The sequence below is a fragment of the Tinamus guttatus genome, unplaced genomic scaffold (assembly GCF_059628265.1).
Source record: "Tinamus guttatus ecotype Peru unplaced genomic scaffold, ASM5962826v1 Tinamus_guttatus_pri_ptg000044l, whole genome shotgun sequence".
NCBI classification, from domain to species: Eukaryota; Metazoa; Chordata; class Aves; order Tinamiformes; family Tinamidae; genus Tinamus; species Tinamus guttatus.
Window position 1 is genome coordinate 3,404,688 of NW_028288578.1, and position 19,752 is coordinate 3,424,439.

Sequence of the window (19,752 nt, forward strand, 5' to 3'; positions counted from 1 at the left end):
GCCTGCTCCTGCAGCCAGAGCAGGGCCAGGAACGGACAACAGCCGACATTTCCATTTAACTTCCTTCCTGGGAATTGCTCAGATAGGGGGAAAAGAAGAAGAAAAAGCTCCTAATGTTTAGCTGTGCGTGCAGATAATCAACACTGCAAGTATAAATGTCCAGTTGGCAGTTCTATTTCTAAGTATGATTTGCACATGCTTGGTGTTAATACAAACTGACCTCAGAGTTTTATTCAACACAGCAAATACTGAACAAAAGAGGGAAAACTTGGGATTTTTTGAGCTCGGTTACAGTTTTTCACTGCAGTAGGGGCATGGATGCAGCACTTGAGCTGTGAAGGGCTCAGTAGATGCCCCAAATAGCTCTATTTCCAGGTTTGGCTCCCGAACTCCATGGGACAGTGCCCCGAGTGCTGGTGTCCTGCTGCCACCCCAGATGTCCCATCCCCGTGTCTCTGCCAAGTGGCCTTGGGGACTTTGTATTTGGGAGCTTGTAGGAAAAAACAAGGCAGGAAAACTGTGTTTTTGCAGACTCCTTCAAGGTTGGAGGGCCTGCTGGGCCGGTCACAGCAGCTCCCGTGCGGGGAGCAAGGAGGTGGCCACCCTGGGGCCAACCCTGCTGCGAGGCTGCCCGAGGGCACTGCCAGGGCCCACGGCCGAGTTTTGCCCTCGTCCTTTTGCAGGGCCTGGCAATAGTTGTCCTTGAAACCTAGAAGGATTTAGGGTTTGTATCATGTGAATTCATCCCTGTTTGTTCCAGGCATTTCTTTCCTAATGGGATTCATTTTGTGGGCCAGTGTCACTATTAAGTTGCTAGTGTAGGAGCAGAGCAAAGTCCCTGGTTTCCTTTAACAAGGAAGGTCTTGGTGCAGCTCTGACTCACCGTGGCAAAAGCAGCCGGTCGGGGGATATTCGCAGAGGCCGTGGGCGCTAAATATGTTCTAATAACCGACTTTATGAAGTGTTTCCACCAAAATCCTTCAGTCGTGTCCAAGGTCATTAAACAGTCTGTCAGGAAAGAAATCCCTCCTCAAACAGCTTTGAAATGGTCTAACGCCGTCTCAGTGAACAGCTGTACAGCTGTGCTCAGCTCTCCCCACGGAAATCCCAGAACTGGTTTAGCATAAGTTTATGGTGCTGCCAGGAATGCTAATTTTGATCAAAAATTCCAACTGATTTACTGTAGTCTCAGCTCCGGTTGCAGATGAGGAATGAATATGAGTCTCATGCTTTTATTACTTGGGATATAATTGCATATTTGTTGGCAGTCCAAGAAATTTGTTTTCAAAAGGTTTTACCTAGGGTTTTTTCCTTCCTCTGGAATTAAAATTAACTTTGATTGTTTCTGCGGTACTCCGGCCCTGTGCCCTGGGCTGTGGTGATCCTCTCCCCCGGGGCCGTCCGCCTCGCTGCGGCGCTGGCTAAAACCCGAGCCGTGTTCCTGCTGTGCTGGGACAGGCGAGTTCCCACCTGGGGGGTTCCCACCTGCTTTACAGAGAGGGCAGGACCAAAACCTCTGGGGCTGAGGGCCCTCCACTGCCTCGTGTGCGATTTCCTTTGGAGACTGAGCAAAACGCAGCGTGCGAGACCTTCCCTCAGAGCCGAGTCCAGCACAAGTGAGACAGCACCTCGGAGCAAGCCGGGGCGCTGTGGGGCCCTCCCAGCGCAGGGCAGCGCTGGGGCTGCCTCGCAGAGCTCTGCTAGAGCCGGCTCCAGCCTCAGCTCTGCAGGCAGAACCGTCCTGCCCGTGTTGACTCCTTTCTCCCTGCACGTTTGCTTTGAAGGATTCCAGGTCAGAGAAATGCTTTGCTCTATTGAAAAGGAGAATGAGAAGACTGGGTGGTTTATTCTAAAACAAAGAGCATTGTTTCACCGAGGAAAGTATCTATAAACCTAGGGCCTGCACAAATCCCTGCACTTACAAACTTCTTGTTTGCAAGAAAATTCATGAAGAACTATTTAAAATATTTAAATGGAAAAGAAGATGGGAGATTAGAGTTGAAAGTATTCAGTTTGACTTAGTTCTGTGTAATTTCCACATGTTTTTAATAGCCTAGTGGTAAAACCCAATAAAACCACTGGAAGCAGTGAAATCAGAATGAAACATCTGAAGGTCAATCTTTTTTTTCCTCTTCTTTTGGTTTTGCCATCTAGCGCATAGACTGTTTGCAGCAGATGTAATGTGATATATCACTGAACATAAAACATTTCTTATTTTGCTTCCCTTGCTTTTTCCATCTTATTAAAACATCCATCTTTGAGGGGGGAAAAAAAATAGGCTAGAGAGATCATATCCTTATTAGGAAAGTTCACAAGCAGCAATTAAGGACAGTAAGCTTCACATGAGGAGTTGGATTCTGGCTTTTGGCTAGTATTTGTGAGCAGATACAGGGAAAAAGTGCAATTCAGCAATTGCTGAAGTGCAAACGGAGCACGGGTGCAATTCCCAGGAGCACGGGACAAGGAGCAGGTTCAGCTCTAGTGCGGGCCAAGAGCTGGCCAAACCTCTCCACCTCGCCGTCTTGTCATCCCGGAACCTCCTTTGTACCTTCTCCAAAACCACTCAGCAACAGGCGGCCGTGCTTGCAGTTTTAAGGCCTATAAAACACCTGAAACACTTTACAAACCCCTTCCCAGGCATCATCTTCTAGGCGAAGGAGAAGCAATGGTTACTTATCTATAACTGATGGAATCAGAGTTTTTGTCACTGGCAACAGGGGCCTGGCAACTCCTGTGGATAGGGATCCTGTGCTCGCAGGAAATGGATAATCCAAGATAATCATATGAGTCCCCATTAATATATTACATAATGGTCTCAGTCTTTAACTGATTTATTCTTGCCATGCCTGTTGAATTAGAAAATCTTTTTTTTCTCTGTTTTAGATGAGAGGCAAATCCTGCGTGCGTGGGATACCTGCCCACGATCACACGCGCGGTCCAGAGCAGCGAATGATGAAGTCAGCTAAAGCAGGACCATCCTCCCTGCTCTATTGCGCTCTTCTGTTTTAGGCCATGTGGGACGAACTCTCTTTTAAGTTGCAGAGGGGTCAACTGGTATCCTTAAAGCAGCTATTGGAGAATGTAATTTTGAGTATGTATTGCCTCCTTAGTTGTGTCTGAAATCAGAGGTTAAAGTGAGAAATTTGACATGCGGTTCATTCACATCTCGCCCTTAAGGAATTGAGACATTACATTTGTCTGTTCTCTTTACTGGGTGGTCCAAAATCAGATTTTTTTTTTTTCTTCCAGCTATTAATAGTGAAAAAGATGTACTGGAGTGTAAGTCAAACAGGTAGCGGTGGCATCCCCATGGGAAAACCTACACTGCTTGAGGGCCGTGAGCCTCATCTGAGCCAGTTCAGTGCCTGGAGGAAAAGCCACCCGCTCCTCATTGCTGCTGTGCTGTAATGTGGAACAGTAAAAATGCACCTGCCTTCAGTGGAGACAGAGCCGTAGCAGTTCTTAATACGTGCAAGATCAAAGGCAGTCAGAGCTTTTCAGATGCAGTTCCATTCCCTGGTTACACATTTGCTTGCACCCATCAGCCCCCTTCTGTCAGCGGTTACTGTGTTTTTACGGAAAGCAGAAAAGGCCGAGGTTGTTTCAAGGCTGTCCATCTGGCGGGCTTGAACCTGCTGCTGTTAAAAGGGGCTAAAATTAATGTTGATGTTTGCAGTAGACCTAAAGAGCGAGCTCATCAGACGGTGGTGTTACAGCATTGCTGCATTTTCTAAATCAGACTTGCTCATATAGCATGGAGGGAGTTTTGTAAGGCTTTATATTTCAGCTCATTATCCAGCTCATCTTACTTGTATTTGGGATAGATATCCTGGCGAGACAGTCTGTGAGTAGGGTTTGGATGCAGAAGGTTAATTTTAAAACTCTTGACTTGACTCTGTTGTGCCGTTACCTGTGAGACTTCCCCATTCCCCACTGCCAAACTGCACGAGCATAAAGGGCAGAATCCTGTGTTGTTCGTTATTGTTTGGTCTTGGGAGCACAAGTGGCTCCTTCCTCTGCCTGTTGAGCTTTATCTCATGAAATTCACCTTGCAGAAGTTGAGTTATTTCTTGGCACTGGATTTGGCTTAGATCTTTCAAGATATGTTAAGTGCTATTGCTCAAGTCTTCTGCAGAAAGTGTCAGTCCAGGTGTCGGTGTTTGTTGCGGCAGCATTGTGGAGCAAGGCAAGAAGAATCTCCTGGGCTAGGCCAAGGCCACGTGAGGAACAAGATGCTTTTGGAAAAGCCTGTTTTGGAGGCGATTTCTGACTTCTCAGATACAGCATCCTAGATGGGCAACTTGCCAACACGGGTCAGCCCCCCCGGCGCTTTCCTGGTGGCAGCGCTCCGGGGTGTGGAGCAGCTGCGAGCGCAGAGCACCCCAGAGCAGGAGCGAGTGTCACACGAGGTAAGATCCCTCGGGGAGCAGCAGCAGGACTTGCACTTAGTTAGCCAAAGGCTGCACGTGGCCGGGGAGCGGAGGGAGGCGAGGCTGGAAGCGCTTCCTGCCCGGCAAGCCGGGCTCCTGGGCGTGCTGGGGGTCCATGGCAGAGGTCCTGCCTCCTTTCCAAGGCGCCTGCGCTGTTTCCTCCCCGGCTGCTGGGTCTCGTTTGTGAGGACTGGGCTGAATCGAAGTCTCGGGTTTGCAACATCAGTGCCTGCTTTGTGGGATTGCTCATTGCTTCAGTGGTGCCCTGTGGCGCAGGTCTGTGCCAGGACAGTCTTGGAGCAAATTGTTCTGAGTACTTTCAGGTCATCTATATTTGTGGGCCGTGCTTGCTGTCATCAGCCATGTCAAATCATGAAAAGAGTTACCAGCTGTGTGCGTTTCCAGAGGAATACATCAGTTCTGTTAAAGCTGGCCCTCGCAGGATGCACATCGCAGTGAAACCGTCATCACGTGTGTGAAGTCCTTCGAGTTCCGGCCAGTGCAGAAATTGCTGTTTCTTTTGGTCTGGGTTGTTTTTCCTATGGGAGCACCATACTGTAGCACCAGCTACAGTAGTTAGTACCAGTTAACCACATGTTAGCTGGAACTGATAGGCCACAAGTATTAAATGTAACTGGCATGAACTAGTATGCGCTCTGTGCATCAAGCCCTGGCTTTTCAAAACTTCTCTCTTCCATTATCCTATGTGGTAAGAAACAAGACAACACACAAAGCAGAAGTGCACCGACAGCCTGGTTTTGCAATGGCAGGTTTATTAAAAATGTTCTCTAGCACAGACATTGGAAACAAACTCAGCAGATGTGACTGAAAGATTCGGCAGACAGTTGAAAGAAAGTAATTCAAAGTACTCAATTATGAAAAATAACATGATGGTTTCCACAGCAAACTCCCCACAAAACCCAAATATTACTCATCAGCTTCAGCTTCCAGTTTGTGATCAGCCTGCCCTCTGGATGAAGCACGTGGTTCAAGAGCTTGAGCATGGAGTTTATACATATTTACAGTACAACAGCCTACAGGTTGCAGGAGAGGACACGTTAGCACCAGTGCTCGAGGATGAGGGTTAGCTCTACCTCTGCCACCGCGCGTGCATCGTACTGGCTCTACTCAAGAGTTAGGTTAAAAAAAAGGTTCATAAATCTGGCACTTGGAAGGCAAACTGTGCTCTGCAATGGCCTAGCAATTCTGTGCTACCGGGCACACGCGAGTGCCTGTCTCTGAAGGCTGCCCATCGGAATTAACTTGGCGTGTTTTCTTGCAAAAAGGAGCATTTTGCTCCCCTGCCGTTTGAAGCATTACTCAATAATACATATAAAACCTTGAGATCAGGAAATCAGTGTGATTTTTCTTCTCTGCTTTTCTAAAACTAAGCACAAACCCTTTATTTAGCAAATACTAGACAAAAATTAGCATCTTCAGCAGTTTTGGTGCAATGTTTTCACACAGCAGAATATCTCTATAAATACTGTGTTCGTATTTACTGAGATTCACCAAAAAAAAGGCTTTTTAGAAAATCAAAAAGGGTCAAATAAAAAAATAAAAAAGCAAACGGAATGTCAAATACTACGTTTGGAGTCAAATGACTTTGTCCAGAGGTAAAAGAGAAGTCCCTTAATTTCTCAGTATTAAAATCTTCCACCTAAAGAAGTGCCTCTCGCAAGCTGTGTGCCTTTCCTGACGGTCACAGCTGGTCGCCTAGCTCCAGTACAAGCAGAGTGGCCATAATTCCACATTTTCCTGTTCAAGGCAGGGTCCCTCTTCCAGCTGTGAGGTAGAGACTGGCTATCAGGTCACTGGGTATGAGATACCAGCAGTTACACGTTTGTCTCTAGTTCATTTATTTCAATAGTGCAGTGGTCCTTGCTGTCGGATTTCTTGGTTTGATTCTCCACCGGGCTCTCTTCTTGCTCCACTTGTACCGGTATGTGGTGCTGAAACTCTGTCCCTGTGTCCGGGCCACGAGCCTCGTCCATGGTCTTCACGCAGCCGTTTCGCTGGCAAGCCACAATCTGACGGACGTTAAGAGGCTTGGATTCACAGATCAATGGCACCTGTGTGAAAAGCATTAAGATCTGGAAAACTGCCACTGCTTGCTGTAGACCACAGGAAAGAAATCTTTACTTTGAAAGCTTGTGCTCTGCTTTACATTCACCAGGATTATCTAGGGCTTCTGCAGACCGCCAGGACCTGTTTCTCATATGCACTGAGGCATCTTTGCACCATGTGGGTCAAACAAAGGAGGATCTAGGTCTCTCAGTATGCAAATGCTGTCACAACTGTAATTTAACTTATACCTACACTAATAACTTTGCATCATTGCATCGCGTGATATAAATACAGTAATGAAAGACAAGAATTCCCAGACAAAGATAATTAGCATCTTCAGTACAGACTCTTAACAAGCAGCATGCTGAGCTTCGGGCAGTACTTGCTTCTGAGCACTATTACATAGACCAATTAGTCATCTGATGCCACCTTCTGCCTTTCTTCTAGCCTCAGGAGGTTATTGAAGTGTCTTTTAAATCAAAGCAGAAGTTCTGACGGGGAAAATAAGATGTATATACTGGCAGAGAGAAGAGGTGGGCTGGCAGCTGAGAAATTTGGCCTTTGCGTATACATTACTAACTCCATGAATTATGCAGCCAAAATGCATGGAAGACTAATGGTATATTTTAATACAATTATTGACCGTGAAGCAAAGAAAAAAAATCTCATCACAGATGACTAAATAATCCCTTCGGAGGGGTTTTATAGTCTTGAAACATCTCTTCTTGGGTGAAACCTGCTGAAATCTGAACGTTCTCCTCCAGGGCTGGGTTCAAAATACTGCAATAAAATGTCAGTGTTTGCAGGCTACACATCTGGCTTTGCAACTGATGACAAACCTTGCCATTAAGTTATAGATTCTTTTTATTTGTAATTGGCTATTTATGTAGTCAATATATTCAGGCCTAACCCTGTCATTTGTAATTGCTGTAGGTACCTCAGAGTCTCTCTCTATAAAACTTGAAAGAGTTGTAATTTTAAATGGATAGTCCAGGAAGACATCAGAATGGGATTTACCAGAAAGACTAGCTGTGAAATGGGAGAAATAACACCAGAAGGAGAACTTTGCTATTACACTGAGCAATTTCCTATAGATGATGTGGAGATGCCTCCACATGCCTTGTGGAGATTAGTGCCTGTGAAGGCCCTTTTCTGCAGGAAATATCCTGTCCTCATGGAGGAAAGCTAGTGCGGGTCTGTCAGGTAGAGTTGCCTGGAAGGGGTAGAACAGGGCCAGAGGCAGCACTGCTCCGGGGGATGTTTCGTTTAGTTCCCCAGGCTCCCTGGGCTGTTTGAGCAGGGACTATGTGCCTGTTTCTGCTAAATAGCTCCATGCCTGAGATTTCTGCATCAGACTCCTAAAAACCCTAGGGAGATCTGAATCTGAGTGGTTTTTTGCATGACCTGCTGGAAGAGACCCCTCCGTCCCAGCTGGTTAGGCAGCGCATTGCCCAGATGTGCCCTGTCTGGAACGCCTTGCGCAGACCAGATGCCGCAGGGCGGAGGCCGGGAGCGCGCGGGCTCCCCGGCACGCCGAGGCCGCGGCGCCGTTACCTCGTCGCCGTCCTTGAGGAACTCCTTCCGGCAGATGTGGGCCATGATCCCGGCAGCCAGCGCGTCTCCCAGGACGTTGATCATGGTTCTAAACCTGTCCCTGGCAAACGGAACAGCGCTGTAAGTCGCTGGCTCTTGCAGCGCCCGCCCATTCCGTCATTGCTGTGTTAGAGCTGACGACCGTTTCAGCTGCACTTTTAAGAGCTATCTAGTTCAGAAATGGCAGTGAGGAGTTTGGCACAGTTGCACAGCTGGGATTCCCAGCCCGTTGTGTGCTCCGTGCCCTGTGCTGCCACCCGTCTGGACCTGCAGCAGCAGCCAGGCCTCCCCGCTGCGTAACCCAGCCAGGCTTGGCCGCAGCAGACCAAGGTCGTGTTTGCATCTGGGTTCGTGTCGCTGGCCAGCACCTGGTCTGAAGGCCTGTGCTGCAAATGCACAAGCACCAGCATACGGGGCAGCCGGTATAAGCAGTACCTTGAATTAGCTGGTTAAGGGCCCACTCCTACAGTCTCAGCAACTCAAGTGCTGAATTGCTGCAATTTACAGTTACAAATACAGTTTACAGTTTTTCAGAATATGGCTGAATAACTACACTTACATAATATACACGCAGTGGCCATACCTAAATTATTCTCATTTCTGAAAAAGCTGTATTTGTTATGGCTACCAGTGTCTCCTAAAGACCTTTCTCTTTCAACCACTATCTTTTTTTTTTCCAATTTGGCTTTGTACGTGTATCAGTACTTTGTATATTACCAGTTTCACTGATTTATTTGTGCATAAGGGACCAGTTTTTCCCAGGTTTCAGTCCTCTGCCACCAATAAAAAAAAAATCTATAAAAAATTGGCTGTGAATCACAAAGTTAGTGGTTGTCATAAATAGGTGTTACACTTAAAACTACTTGTAATCTTATAATTAAAACTGGTGATATTTCAATAGGCTACGTAGCTATGTCTCTTCCAAGGAAAGCAGACACATCTGAAAACTGTGTCCTGTTGGTAACTTAATTTATAAATGTGGGTTATAAAACTGAGATTCAAAAATCTCCAGATGTTTGGCTTATTAAAGAGAATGACAGTCCAACATCAACAATGCTCAGACTTCAGATCATGCACCTTAATATAGAACACAACTTAAACTGTAGGCTGATTTTTTTCCATCTATTTTAGGCATGTATTTATGCATGCAAATATTGATGCAAACACATGCCTAATAAGCATCAACAGTTCCTGCACTAACAGTTTGTTCCATGCAGATATCCAAACTGTACACGTAGTTGCAAATAACTTCACTGATAATATTTGACTGCCAGGACATAGACCTGTTTGCTGCATCTTACACTTTTTTGCTGAATCCATTTTCTGATCCCCGCTGTTCTGATGTGGGGTTTTATCTTGAAAATAAATCCTCAGGACAAGTAGTGACAAGTCCTGTTATAGTGCCTATTGATAGAAGTTTCTCTTACACACAGTCTCCATAGCTTTTTTTTTTTCTTAGTTGATCATAAAATGTTGATTTTTGGAAAGATATTCTGGATTGCACAGAGCAAGTTGAGTAGGGGAAGAAGCTGTATGAACACTGCTCCAGAGTTTGCTTACTCTTCTGGGCTTTACTTAGGAGCTGTCCTGAAGACAGAGATTTTCTAGGAAAATTGAAAGTTGTTAGCAAGTGGGTTTGCTTTGCATATTGTTTGGCCAGTTATGGTCTATGTTTGTACAGAGCAGTTGCCAGGTTGTCATGCTTCAGTACTTCCAGATCTAATACTGAAAATATTCATCATGTCAACCATGTGGACATTTTGCATCTGCAGGCTCACAAAACCACCAAGAGCCATAATGTAAAAATAGATATTTTTGTATGAAAGGTCATCTGTAAAAGACTAAAAGCTGGGTGTGCTCCTTGGTCACTTTTTAATACTATCAAGAAATATAAACCCGAGTGAGTTTGTCTGTTGTTCTAAAAGTTTTGCGAAAAAAATTAATTCCCATATATGCTGGAAGACTTACTGTAAAAACAATGAAATATTCATGTTGCAAGAGCTGGGTGAAAGAGAGATATAGAGGGTGAAGAAGACTTTCGTAATACAACTAAAAATATTTGTATTTTGCTATGCTTTGTTAACTATTGAACTTCAATGACTAGTGTTAGGAGGACTTCTTTACTAAAAGCTGAACTGCCCTTTTCAAGTTCAGGTCCACAAATACCACTTATACTATAAAGAAGAATCTCTCTAACATTCCTGAAATAAATAGCTTAAAAATGCTTCTGACATCACTCTCATGACTCCTATTAATAATAAGAATAAATAGCATTTTATTACCCAGAATATGAAAATAAACAATTATTTCTCCCAGTTCTTCTGAAAGTGGTTTCAAATGGACTAAAACAGGAAATAGAAGTATTTTTTAAAAACATTTTATCCAGAAACTTGGTATAATGAAACTCTGCTGTATCAAGGTGTGCAATCCTTAAGGTGACTCTCATCCAACTGTGACTTTTTACAGTACAGAACCCACTTGGAAAAGATATTTCATCTGAGGCCACATCAGCACTGTTTGAAGCAAAATAACTACTTTCTGTGTCTTTTACACATATTTTTACAAATCTATCCCTGGAGAAATTTGTTTTTTTAGCAACATTGTTGCATCTTAATGTAACTTACAGAGCCCAGTCCACGGCAATAATTAAGGTGATGTCATCTGTGGGGAGTCCCACCGAGGTGAGGACAATGACCATGGTGACCAGGCCGGCCTGCGGGATCCCTGCGGCGCCTATGCTGGCAGCCGTCGCCGTGATGCTGCAACAGAGAGAAAGGACTTGGCTTTAACTGTGTTGGGTGCCTCTGCAAGAGACAACATTATGTGTCTACTGGCGTTTGCTGCACTGGAATCCTTGTAGGAGCTGATGCTGGCAAGTGTCAGGGTTTGGCGGACACAAGGCAGGGCAGAGAGCAAGGGAAGGCCGAACGATCTGCTCCGTGCTCAGTGCTCGCCCTCCGCGCTGCACCTTGGCAGTTCTGTGTTCTCTCCCAAGCCTGCTGGTGAAGAGAAAGGAGGGCTGCGAGGCCCCTGGGGCCACGCCAGGCTCTCCCGGGCCCCGCTGCCCGCGCGGAGCCCAGCCGCACCGCCGCCTCTCCTCTGGCACCGCTGCTCCTGCGGCTTCGCCCTCGGCACGGGCGCCACCGGCAGCCAGGCCTGGTTGTGGCCGCGGCTGGCGGCAGCCTCGGGGCCAGCCCGCCCCGGGGAACCGGGGCCAAGGGTGAAGCCCTTGTGTAGGCCCTGGCGTCACATACTTGGATCTAAACGTGAAGGAAGTGTAAATGTGACGGGACTCCTCCAGTTTCTGGAAAGTCTTTCTGCTTGACCTTCACACCAATTCTTCAGCAAGCAGAAGTGAATGGGAGGCCAGGGCAAGAGTGGGCCTGGCAGCCTTAAGTTTTTCTTTTCTATACTTCATCAGGGCTATTTTTAGGGGAGAGATTTCATTCCTTTTTCCAGGAGCAGAAGTGACTGGCTCTATTCATTTCCTCCTTCCATCTGGCCACTTTTGAGAGCTAGGCCATACAGCAGAAAGACAAAAACCACAATGCACGTTGACAGCTGAAAAGGATGACATAAAGCATATACACTGATAATCCACCACATCCATCTGTCCAGAATTTCAGAGCTCTTGGCCCGCAGTTAAGTCTCATTCTCCTCCCATGATGGAAAATGACGGTAACAATATTCACCCATGTGGAAATGGAGACATACAGATAGCCAGTATTTTGCTCACAGCTGTACACTGCATCACTATAGCAGGATAGTATTTATAGCTAGAACCTTTTTCTGCAATGAATACATTTGAATGTGGATGTGTGGGGAAAAGAAAGATGTAAAAGTCAAATCTGAAAAAGTTAGCTCTCACAGCATCCTAGTAGCATTGAAATCGTTTAGATAGAAAGAAAAGGGTAAAAGCTCAGTATTTGAGTGAAAATTAAATTTAATGAATATTAAAAGATTATTAGATCGGTGCTCTAAACTGACTGGCCCATTAGGACTGTTTCTGCCTCCTAAGTCATTTCAGGCTAGAACATCTTATGGCTTAATTGGGAGCAAAATAAGGAATGTTTGATTAACACTGAACAGGCAAGCTCATCTATTATTCCATTGCACGCTGACCTTAATGTAGATGTTTCTTCATATAATATGTTCAGTTGATGAGAATAGGATCTTTGCCTCTCAATCTGGATTTTGAAAGCTATGAGCAAAGTAGACTGATTTTTTTTTTGTCCTTAGCATTTTTATTCCTCTGGCAAAAGTATCCTATTATGGAGGAATATTTGGATTTCAAATCTTCAAGTACTTAAGTATCAAGGCCTTGGGCAGGTGTGAGTTAAGAGTATAGTTAGAATTTGGCTTCAGATATTCAAATGTTTATGTGCTAGATCCACCATGGTTTCCTATTTCGCTCCTCCTTTCATAAGCTAGTGTTTTTATTTCTTTGGGGATTTTTAATTGTGGGGGGGATTTTTTTTTCAAATTTTCCTTTGTATTTTCCTCCTACTGTCTTTACTTGTACTAGCACTTAATATGGGCAATGAAGATAAGGAGATAAAATGAGATTCTGCTAAGACAAAGCTGAAAATTACCTTCTTTCTATTTACCATCACCTTTCTTGTCTTTATATTTCTGAAATTACCATTCTTTACTTGAAACATATATGTAATGTCTCCTCCTGGTCTGCACCACGTTTTGGGACCACATTCTAAAAACATTACCAAATGCAAAATCACAGCAGACTAAACTTTAGCACGTGGTCATTCCAATGATTTTCAGAGGGAGAGACACCCTAGAGCAATAGTTCACAGGGGCACTTCTGCTTCTCCTCTAGCCTTTTTTCCCCCCATGAGTACATCAGCAACCCTCAGCTGTTACGCGGGGTTAGTTTTAGGACTCTCCTCTTCTTGTCATGGGGTTTTAAGCTGCTCAGAAGATGTGCAAGGCCCAGCAGTGCAAAAGGGCAGTGGTGAGGTCAGTGGGTGGGTAGGTAAGTAGATCTCAAATGTGTTGCACAAGGCTCTGATTATGAAGAATGTTTTTCTAATCATTTGTTCCCTGCTGGAAACCTGCAGGTTTCAGTCCCTGAGGCATTCCTTGGCAGCCAGAGAATTTATTCTGGCAGTAATTGTTTAGCTGGATCTTTTGTTCTTTTGGATCCAATACAGACCATTCAAGGAGGGAGTATGCAGCTATAGCATTCTCTACCCACTGAGAACATAGTTGTTTATGAAGTTTTCTGCTTTAACAGCAGCCATAAAAAAATCTGGATGGTATAACATCCTGATGAAAACCTTTCCTGACAATAGCATCTCAGTAGATCTCTGCACATCATTATCATGCAGCTATCTGGGCCCCCACCAAGTATTTCACCAAATGCCCAAACCCTCCTCAGTTAGGAGAAATATTTAAAGCTCCAGCTTTCATTTGGGGCCAACAACTTCTCAACAGGACTTGAGAATTTGACCTGGGAGGCAAAACACAACATGTGGAACTTGAGGTTTATACCTTATAGTAATAATCTGCCCAAAGTCCAGGTCATAATTGTTTACTTGTGCGATGAAGATGGCTGCCACCGCTTCGTAGAGCGCGGTCCCATCCATGTTGATGGTGGCCCCCACAGGCAGCACAAACCTCGCAATCCTCCTGTCCACGTGGTTGTTCTCCAACAAGCACTTGAAAGTGATAGGCAGGGTGGCTGAACTGCAAAAAGTACAGAGAGAAACAGGCTGAAATTATTTTTATCTCTTCCAGTCTTCTTCCATTAATGAAGACAAGTTATTGAACATTTTCTGGTTGTAAATTCCCTCCTTTTCAATGAGATGCATGTATTTTTAAATAGTAATATTCTTGAACATGTTTATCTTCATTCTATACTTTATTGGTCTTCTGTTTTTGGGGCATTCTTCATTTTACTGTTCAGTGTCACACTCACTTACATGTCATGAGCAGCTAAACTATATTCAAGTGAGTGAAGGGATTTTTTTATCACTTCTAAATTTGTAGGGAAAGTATGTACTAACACTCCAGAAAATATCGAAACGCTAAGATGTTTTCTTGTAGTGGTACAGCTTTTAACATACTGCTCAGTATCTGAGATGACTGAAATAGATGTAAAATAATGATGTAATTTGCAAGGATTCCAAAGTAACTTCATTAAAGAGAAAGATAATTATTGAATGGGAAAATGTTGGCATCATGCTACTGATGTGTTTGATTTTCTATTTTTCTGAAAACCTGATCCCAGTAATGAAATATAGACCTCTTTTCAGTAGTTTGCTCAGGGTTGTTAGCCCCACAACAGCAATGTGGCTGTGATACTTAAGTGGTATAATGATCATTATCTGCTTTTAATGAAAACATAACACGCTTGTTCTGTAAGTTCTTTCCATCAGTCATCACATTTGACTTACTTACTTACAAAATAGGGAGATTCTGAAAGCTCTGATAAAATCATAGCCCCAAGTCTGGTATAATGTATTAGAATGTTTCCATGAGTAGGTGATTCCCTATTTGTACAAGCTGCTGTCTGAGGAAGTAACAGTGTTTGAAAAACGAATTTCCTGCACTATAAAGGCAAAAAGGTTTCTGTCTATCGGAGGATTGTCGGTTTCCTACAATCTTTTCCTAAAATATCTGACTGCTGAACAATTCACAATAGGCAGACAGGCAGTGATTACCATTAAAATCTGTGCAGAAGTAATTCTCCAAGTTTGCAAATGAGCTGAAAGGGCAAGGAAGCAATTAAAAACTGATGAACTCTGGTAACTGGCTTATATTCAATTTCTTAATTCTGTCCGTCCTAATATTTAAATCAATTTTTCTTTTGAAAAATAAACACAGGAAAGCATAAAACCCTGAAGTACGCAGGAAGTAACTTCTCTCTTGGACATGTATATAATTTTTTCCCATTCATTTGTGAATGACTGAAGTTCTTTATGACTTGTTTACCATAAAATGCTCATAAAACAAGAGTGACATTGGGGTGCACTAATACTGTAGCACAGAAAATCCTGGCATAGCTGTAATTATAGCAGACTGCCACAGTAGCAGCTCTAGATCTTCCTAACTGCAGGTATTGGGAGGAATTAATTAATAAGCCTACAATTCACTGCCTCCCTCCCCTGAAGCTGCTTCTTTTCTGAAGATTATTTGCTTTTTAAAAAGTCTTTCCCAGGCCACTTCATTTTTCTGGAACAGAACTCTGTCTGACCTGTATGTGGGGAAGCAAGAAGGAAAAAGTTCACCTTCCAAGTCCTTTTCCACCTTGCCTACGCTCTGATCATAACAGAGTTTTAAACCTAAGCGCCTTCGTGTTCACACAGCAGAGAGCTGAGGTGGGAAGGTGCAAGTCTGACCTGACTGACATCTTTGGATTTGATTGAGATATGACCAAAAAAAAACTGAGGAAAGAATCCCACAATACCAATGGCAGAAACAAAAAATCCTATACCTATTTCCACTGAATGCATGACACCGTTTTCACAAGAACTCAGCCTTTTACCTTGTTCATTAATTCACAGGATTACGTGTTGCTTTATTTTTAATTTTGTGCTGTTAGACACAGAGCACTTAACTAGTTGTTGGTTTAAAATGTTCTCTAAAACTTGCAGCTAAGAGGAGGGATATCTTCTCCTAGCACTACCACAGTGATAATTAAAAATATATTTTTAGAGTGTTATCTCAATTTTGTTTTGGACAAGGCTCTGCAGCTGCAGAGACATAAGCTGACGGTTGATCAGGCCAAGCTCTCACTAGTGCGAGCCGCATAGTAAGACAGCTAGTCACAGCAGAACAGCTGTGCAGCCTGCTCTGTTTATCTTATCATTCAAATGCATTTTGGTATTTGCTCCAAAAAATCAACAAACTGATCTCATCTCCCTTTTGCTAAATCTGCCTTTAATTTACACTGTGCCATGGCCAAGATCTTAGTGTTTCATAAGCAGCAAAAACCCTTGAAATACTCATATTTTACAGTCTGTCTTCAGAGAAGATGAAAATTGCTTCTTTTGATGGCATGTACCACTGAGAAGATGCTGCTTTAATTCATTAATGGAAAGATGACCTAGAAAAATAAAATTCCCTCATGTCTATGGCATGAAAGCCAAAATCCAGAGGAATTTTGTTTGCAGCTCGAACGCTGTTTGGTCGGTGCAGTAAAAGATGGTGAGATCAGGGGTGAGGTGGACATGTGGAGGGGGGCAAAGCAGCACAACGCTGCCTGGACCCCACAGATGGGAGAAAGAGGGGCAATGACTTCACTGACGTCCAAGGAGCTCTTTCCATTGCTATAGGTGTCTGTTGCCAAAGCCAGCCTGGAAGAGGGCCGAGGATTTGGCATCAGAGAATTTCCTTCTTCTCTGCCCCTGCCTCTCCAGTAATGTCAGTGTAAACCCAGGTCAATAAATTGTGGTGTGACTGGGATTTCTGGCCTGGCTATCAGAGCACTGATTTGTGATGTGCTTTCTATCAGTCAGCGTAGACATGAACTGACACAGAAACATCTGCAAGAAACACATCCGTATGCTTAAAACCAACTCTTTGTTCTCCTCAAAGATGAGCTGAAAATCCAATACCCACATTATGAATGTTATATAATGCCCCTGTGGCAAGTATTAGTTAACCAAATACAGCTGTGGGGACTGTCAGGAGAGGCAGCTCTCCTATCCAGCCCCGATTACTTGTGCATGTTCTTTTGGCATCGGCTCAGCTATGCGCAGTATCCATTCCTTTCAGTGTAAGCAAGGTGAAAAGTTCAGCCATCTCCAGACAAGACACTGCTGTTTGAGAAGAAAAACATTAATGGCCATGTTGTGCCTGGTCTGGATTTGCAAAATGTATGTGCTGACAGAGGGGACACAAAGACCTAACTCCATCAGAGTGTCCAAGCCCCAAATCTGGAAGTTCAGAGGCTTTCTGCAAGTAAGTATTAGAAAAGATAACTGATCTAAAAACCCCCAAGCCAACTCCAACAACCTCTTCCAAAGAGTGAAACAACCTCAGACATTCACGAATGGAACAGGGGCATCAATCCTCTGTGCACATTTGCAGATGTGGTACTTTTGTTACTACATATCATGCCTGATATTTTGTTTTATTGCTATGATTGATAATATTGGCACTGGAACATTTCCAACTTTGAGATGTTCTATAACCCACCCTAGGCCTGCAGATATTATAAATTATGACAAACAGATGTTATAAAGTACAAAGAAGGCATTATAACTGCAAAGAGACAGGGTAAGAAGATGAGATCCCATGAAGAAACCATAAATTGCTTTGATAGAAACAAGAGAAAGTTATTTAAAGAAGCACAAGACCAAAATATTTCTGAGGAATAATAAATTGAATATAAAGTTAAAACAAAATGTTGATGAAAACATGAAAAGTGATAAAAGGGAAATTGCTTTATGAAAAAGTTGGGACCTATGCTATTTTTTAAAATCTGATTTAAGTATTACTTAAGTATTGACAAAGGATCTGTCCTGGTGAAAGAGCTGCTTAATTTTGCTGCCTGTTAATAGAAAAAATGAGTAATGGACAATTTTTTCTATAGATGATAAACATGAAATGAGCAAATTTTTTTTTCTTTTTTTTTTTTCCTAAAAAGTAAACAATTCGGATTAGCTTTTTAAGAAAATATTCCACTAAAAAGAGAATGGAATAAGCAACACAGAGGAAAAAAAATACTCGAGTTGCCAGCGTTACTGTTCTTCAGAAACAGACTCCTTAGAGGAGTAGGGCACAGAGTCAAATGTGTCAAATGTGACCCTGAAGGACCTTTTCCAACACTAACATTGCTGAGTGTCAAATGGACATCTTACTGGGAGCGGGGGATGTGATGACATCTCAAGTTATGGCCCTTTAATGCTTACCTAAAAAAAAAAGTCCAGCTTAATTTATTTAAACCAGTTAGAATTTAAAGTTCTACCCAGGACATAACTTCTTCTTGAGCCTATATTTCAGGGAATGTGATATAGGATAGTTGGAAGCAAACTATTAAATATGAAAAACACCCTGTAAAATGAAACACGTTAGAAAGGCAACACCTTTTGAAAATACTACATATTTTTCAGGGTTTCAGGGTAAGTTTCTTTAGAATTAAGAGATGTACACTCTTACTGATTTTATACTAATTTAGAGGTATAAATTAAATAGATGAAGATAGGTGTTGTCACTAACTGCCATAGTATCAAAATCTGGATTTAGTATTTCCCAGTATCTTTGTAAAATAATAATTATAGTAATTTTTAAAAGTCAAAAGCAAATACATGAAATCAAGCTGAGATAAAAGGAAGGTTTCTTTTCTATTCTTCAGCCCTCTTCATGACAGTAGAAATAACAAATATAAGACACCCCAGAGAAACATATTTGTCTTGTGTTTTTAACTAATTCTGTAGCTTTCATCACTGCATAAGAAGTGCTAGGTACAGCTGTTCTTGTTCCTTCAGAGCAACAGGCCACCAGCCACAGATCCTGTAAGACACTGTTTTCAGACACCAGCTATGTGGAAATGTTATTTTATTTGTCGTTCTTGCTTCCACTCTGTGCAAGTCAGTTGCAGTCTTTTCAAGCACTTCCAATTCAAAAGTTTATCCATGTTGCTGGACATTTCACAGCCAGTTTTCACAAGCTGTTTCCCATTTCCACTGTACCTTTCTTCGGCTATGGTTAAAATTCATTGTACATCCTCCCTAAAGAGGATGTGAAAACATTATTCCTTTGGCACAATAGCTAGATATTTTCCCAGTGCTGGACAACAGCTTGCAACCACAGTCTTAATGTAGCAAAAAAACAAAGACTAAGATGAGCAGAAAGGGTAAAATGTTTCCATATGCCACAAGTAGGAGATTCTCTACTAATACAAAGATTGAAATTTGGACAAATTTTGTATCCTTTACATATGTTAAATGTGTACAAGCACAATGTTTGTTTTCATGGAAAAATACCCTTATTTCCTTTCTGGTCCTCTAAGTAAATCTGTCTCATCCAGCCTTTTTAAACTGAGAAACTGTAACAAGCATTACTGTCAAATGGCTCCTCTCATAGCTTCCAAGAGTGGAGAGACACATCTTCTAAAAATGTACCAGTGAACTGGATACGGGGCACCTGTATGGTGCTGTTCCCAAGAAAATGTTGGAATTAGCATCTAGCAAATGCTTTGTTGCATCTGCCTACAAAACTGCAGAATACCTGGAGGATGTGGCCAGGGCAATGAGCAAGGCTTGAAGGATCCCTCGGATGAAGACAATGGGATTCTTCTTGGTGATAAAGAAGTACATCATTGGCAGGATAAAGAGCCCGTGCACGACCAAGCCACACACCACGGTAATGGCATAGAAACCTAGTTTCTTTCCAATGGCTGAAGGATCATCCATTTCTAAGATTTTGCCCGCAATTAGGAACACTATTCCGAATGGGAAATACCTGAGCAGAAAGAAAGACATTTGTTATTAGGAGATAGTTGAGTTCTATCAAACAGTATGAGATGAAAAATTACTGTACCTCCAATACCAGCGCAGCGAAAGCACCCTGAGTGGATATGGCATATCTAAGTTCAGCTGTCTCACCAAACTGAGTCTATTTAAGCTTGACTGACTGTGTTTAATCCCTCACACTTGAACATTGTGCCCTCAGCACTAAGCTAAACACTCTTTTATGC

The 19,752-nt window shown here is 43.1% G+C and overlaps 1 protein-coding gene across 2 annotated transcripts in view; it reads right to left on the reverse strand.

The window, feature by feature from the left end:
• Positions 1 to 6,136: 6,136 nt before the first annotated feature.
• The window catches only part of SLC1A7 (solute carrier family 1 member 7), a 43,656-nt gene continuing 30,040 nt past the window's right edge, over positions 6,137 to 19,752 (reverse strand). For both annotated transcript variants that reach the window (XM_088536935.1, XM_088536926.1), the window contains 5 exons: positions 19,284 to 19,517; positions 13,599 to 13,793; positions 10,715 to 10,849; positions 8,052 to 8,151; positions 6,137 to 6,502 (listed from right to left, as the gene is read on the reverse strand). In XM_088536935.1, coding sequence (XP_088393061.1) covers positions 6,266 to 6,502; positions 8,052 to 8,151; positions 10,715 to 10,849; positions 13,599 to 13,793; positions 19,284 to 19,517 — 901 coding nt within the window. In that variant the 3' untranslated portion in view covers positions 6,137 to 6,265. The remainder of the gene's footprint in view (positions 6,503 to 8,051; positions 8,152 to 10,714; positions 10,850 to 13,598; positions 13,794 to 19,283; positions 19,518 to 19,752) is intronic.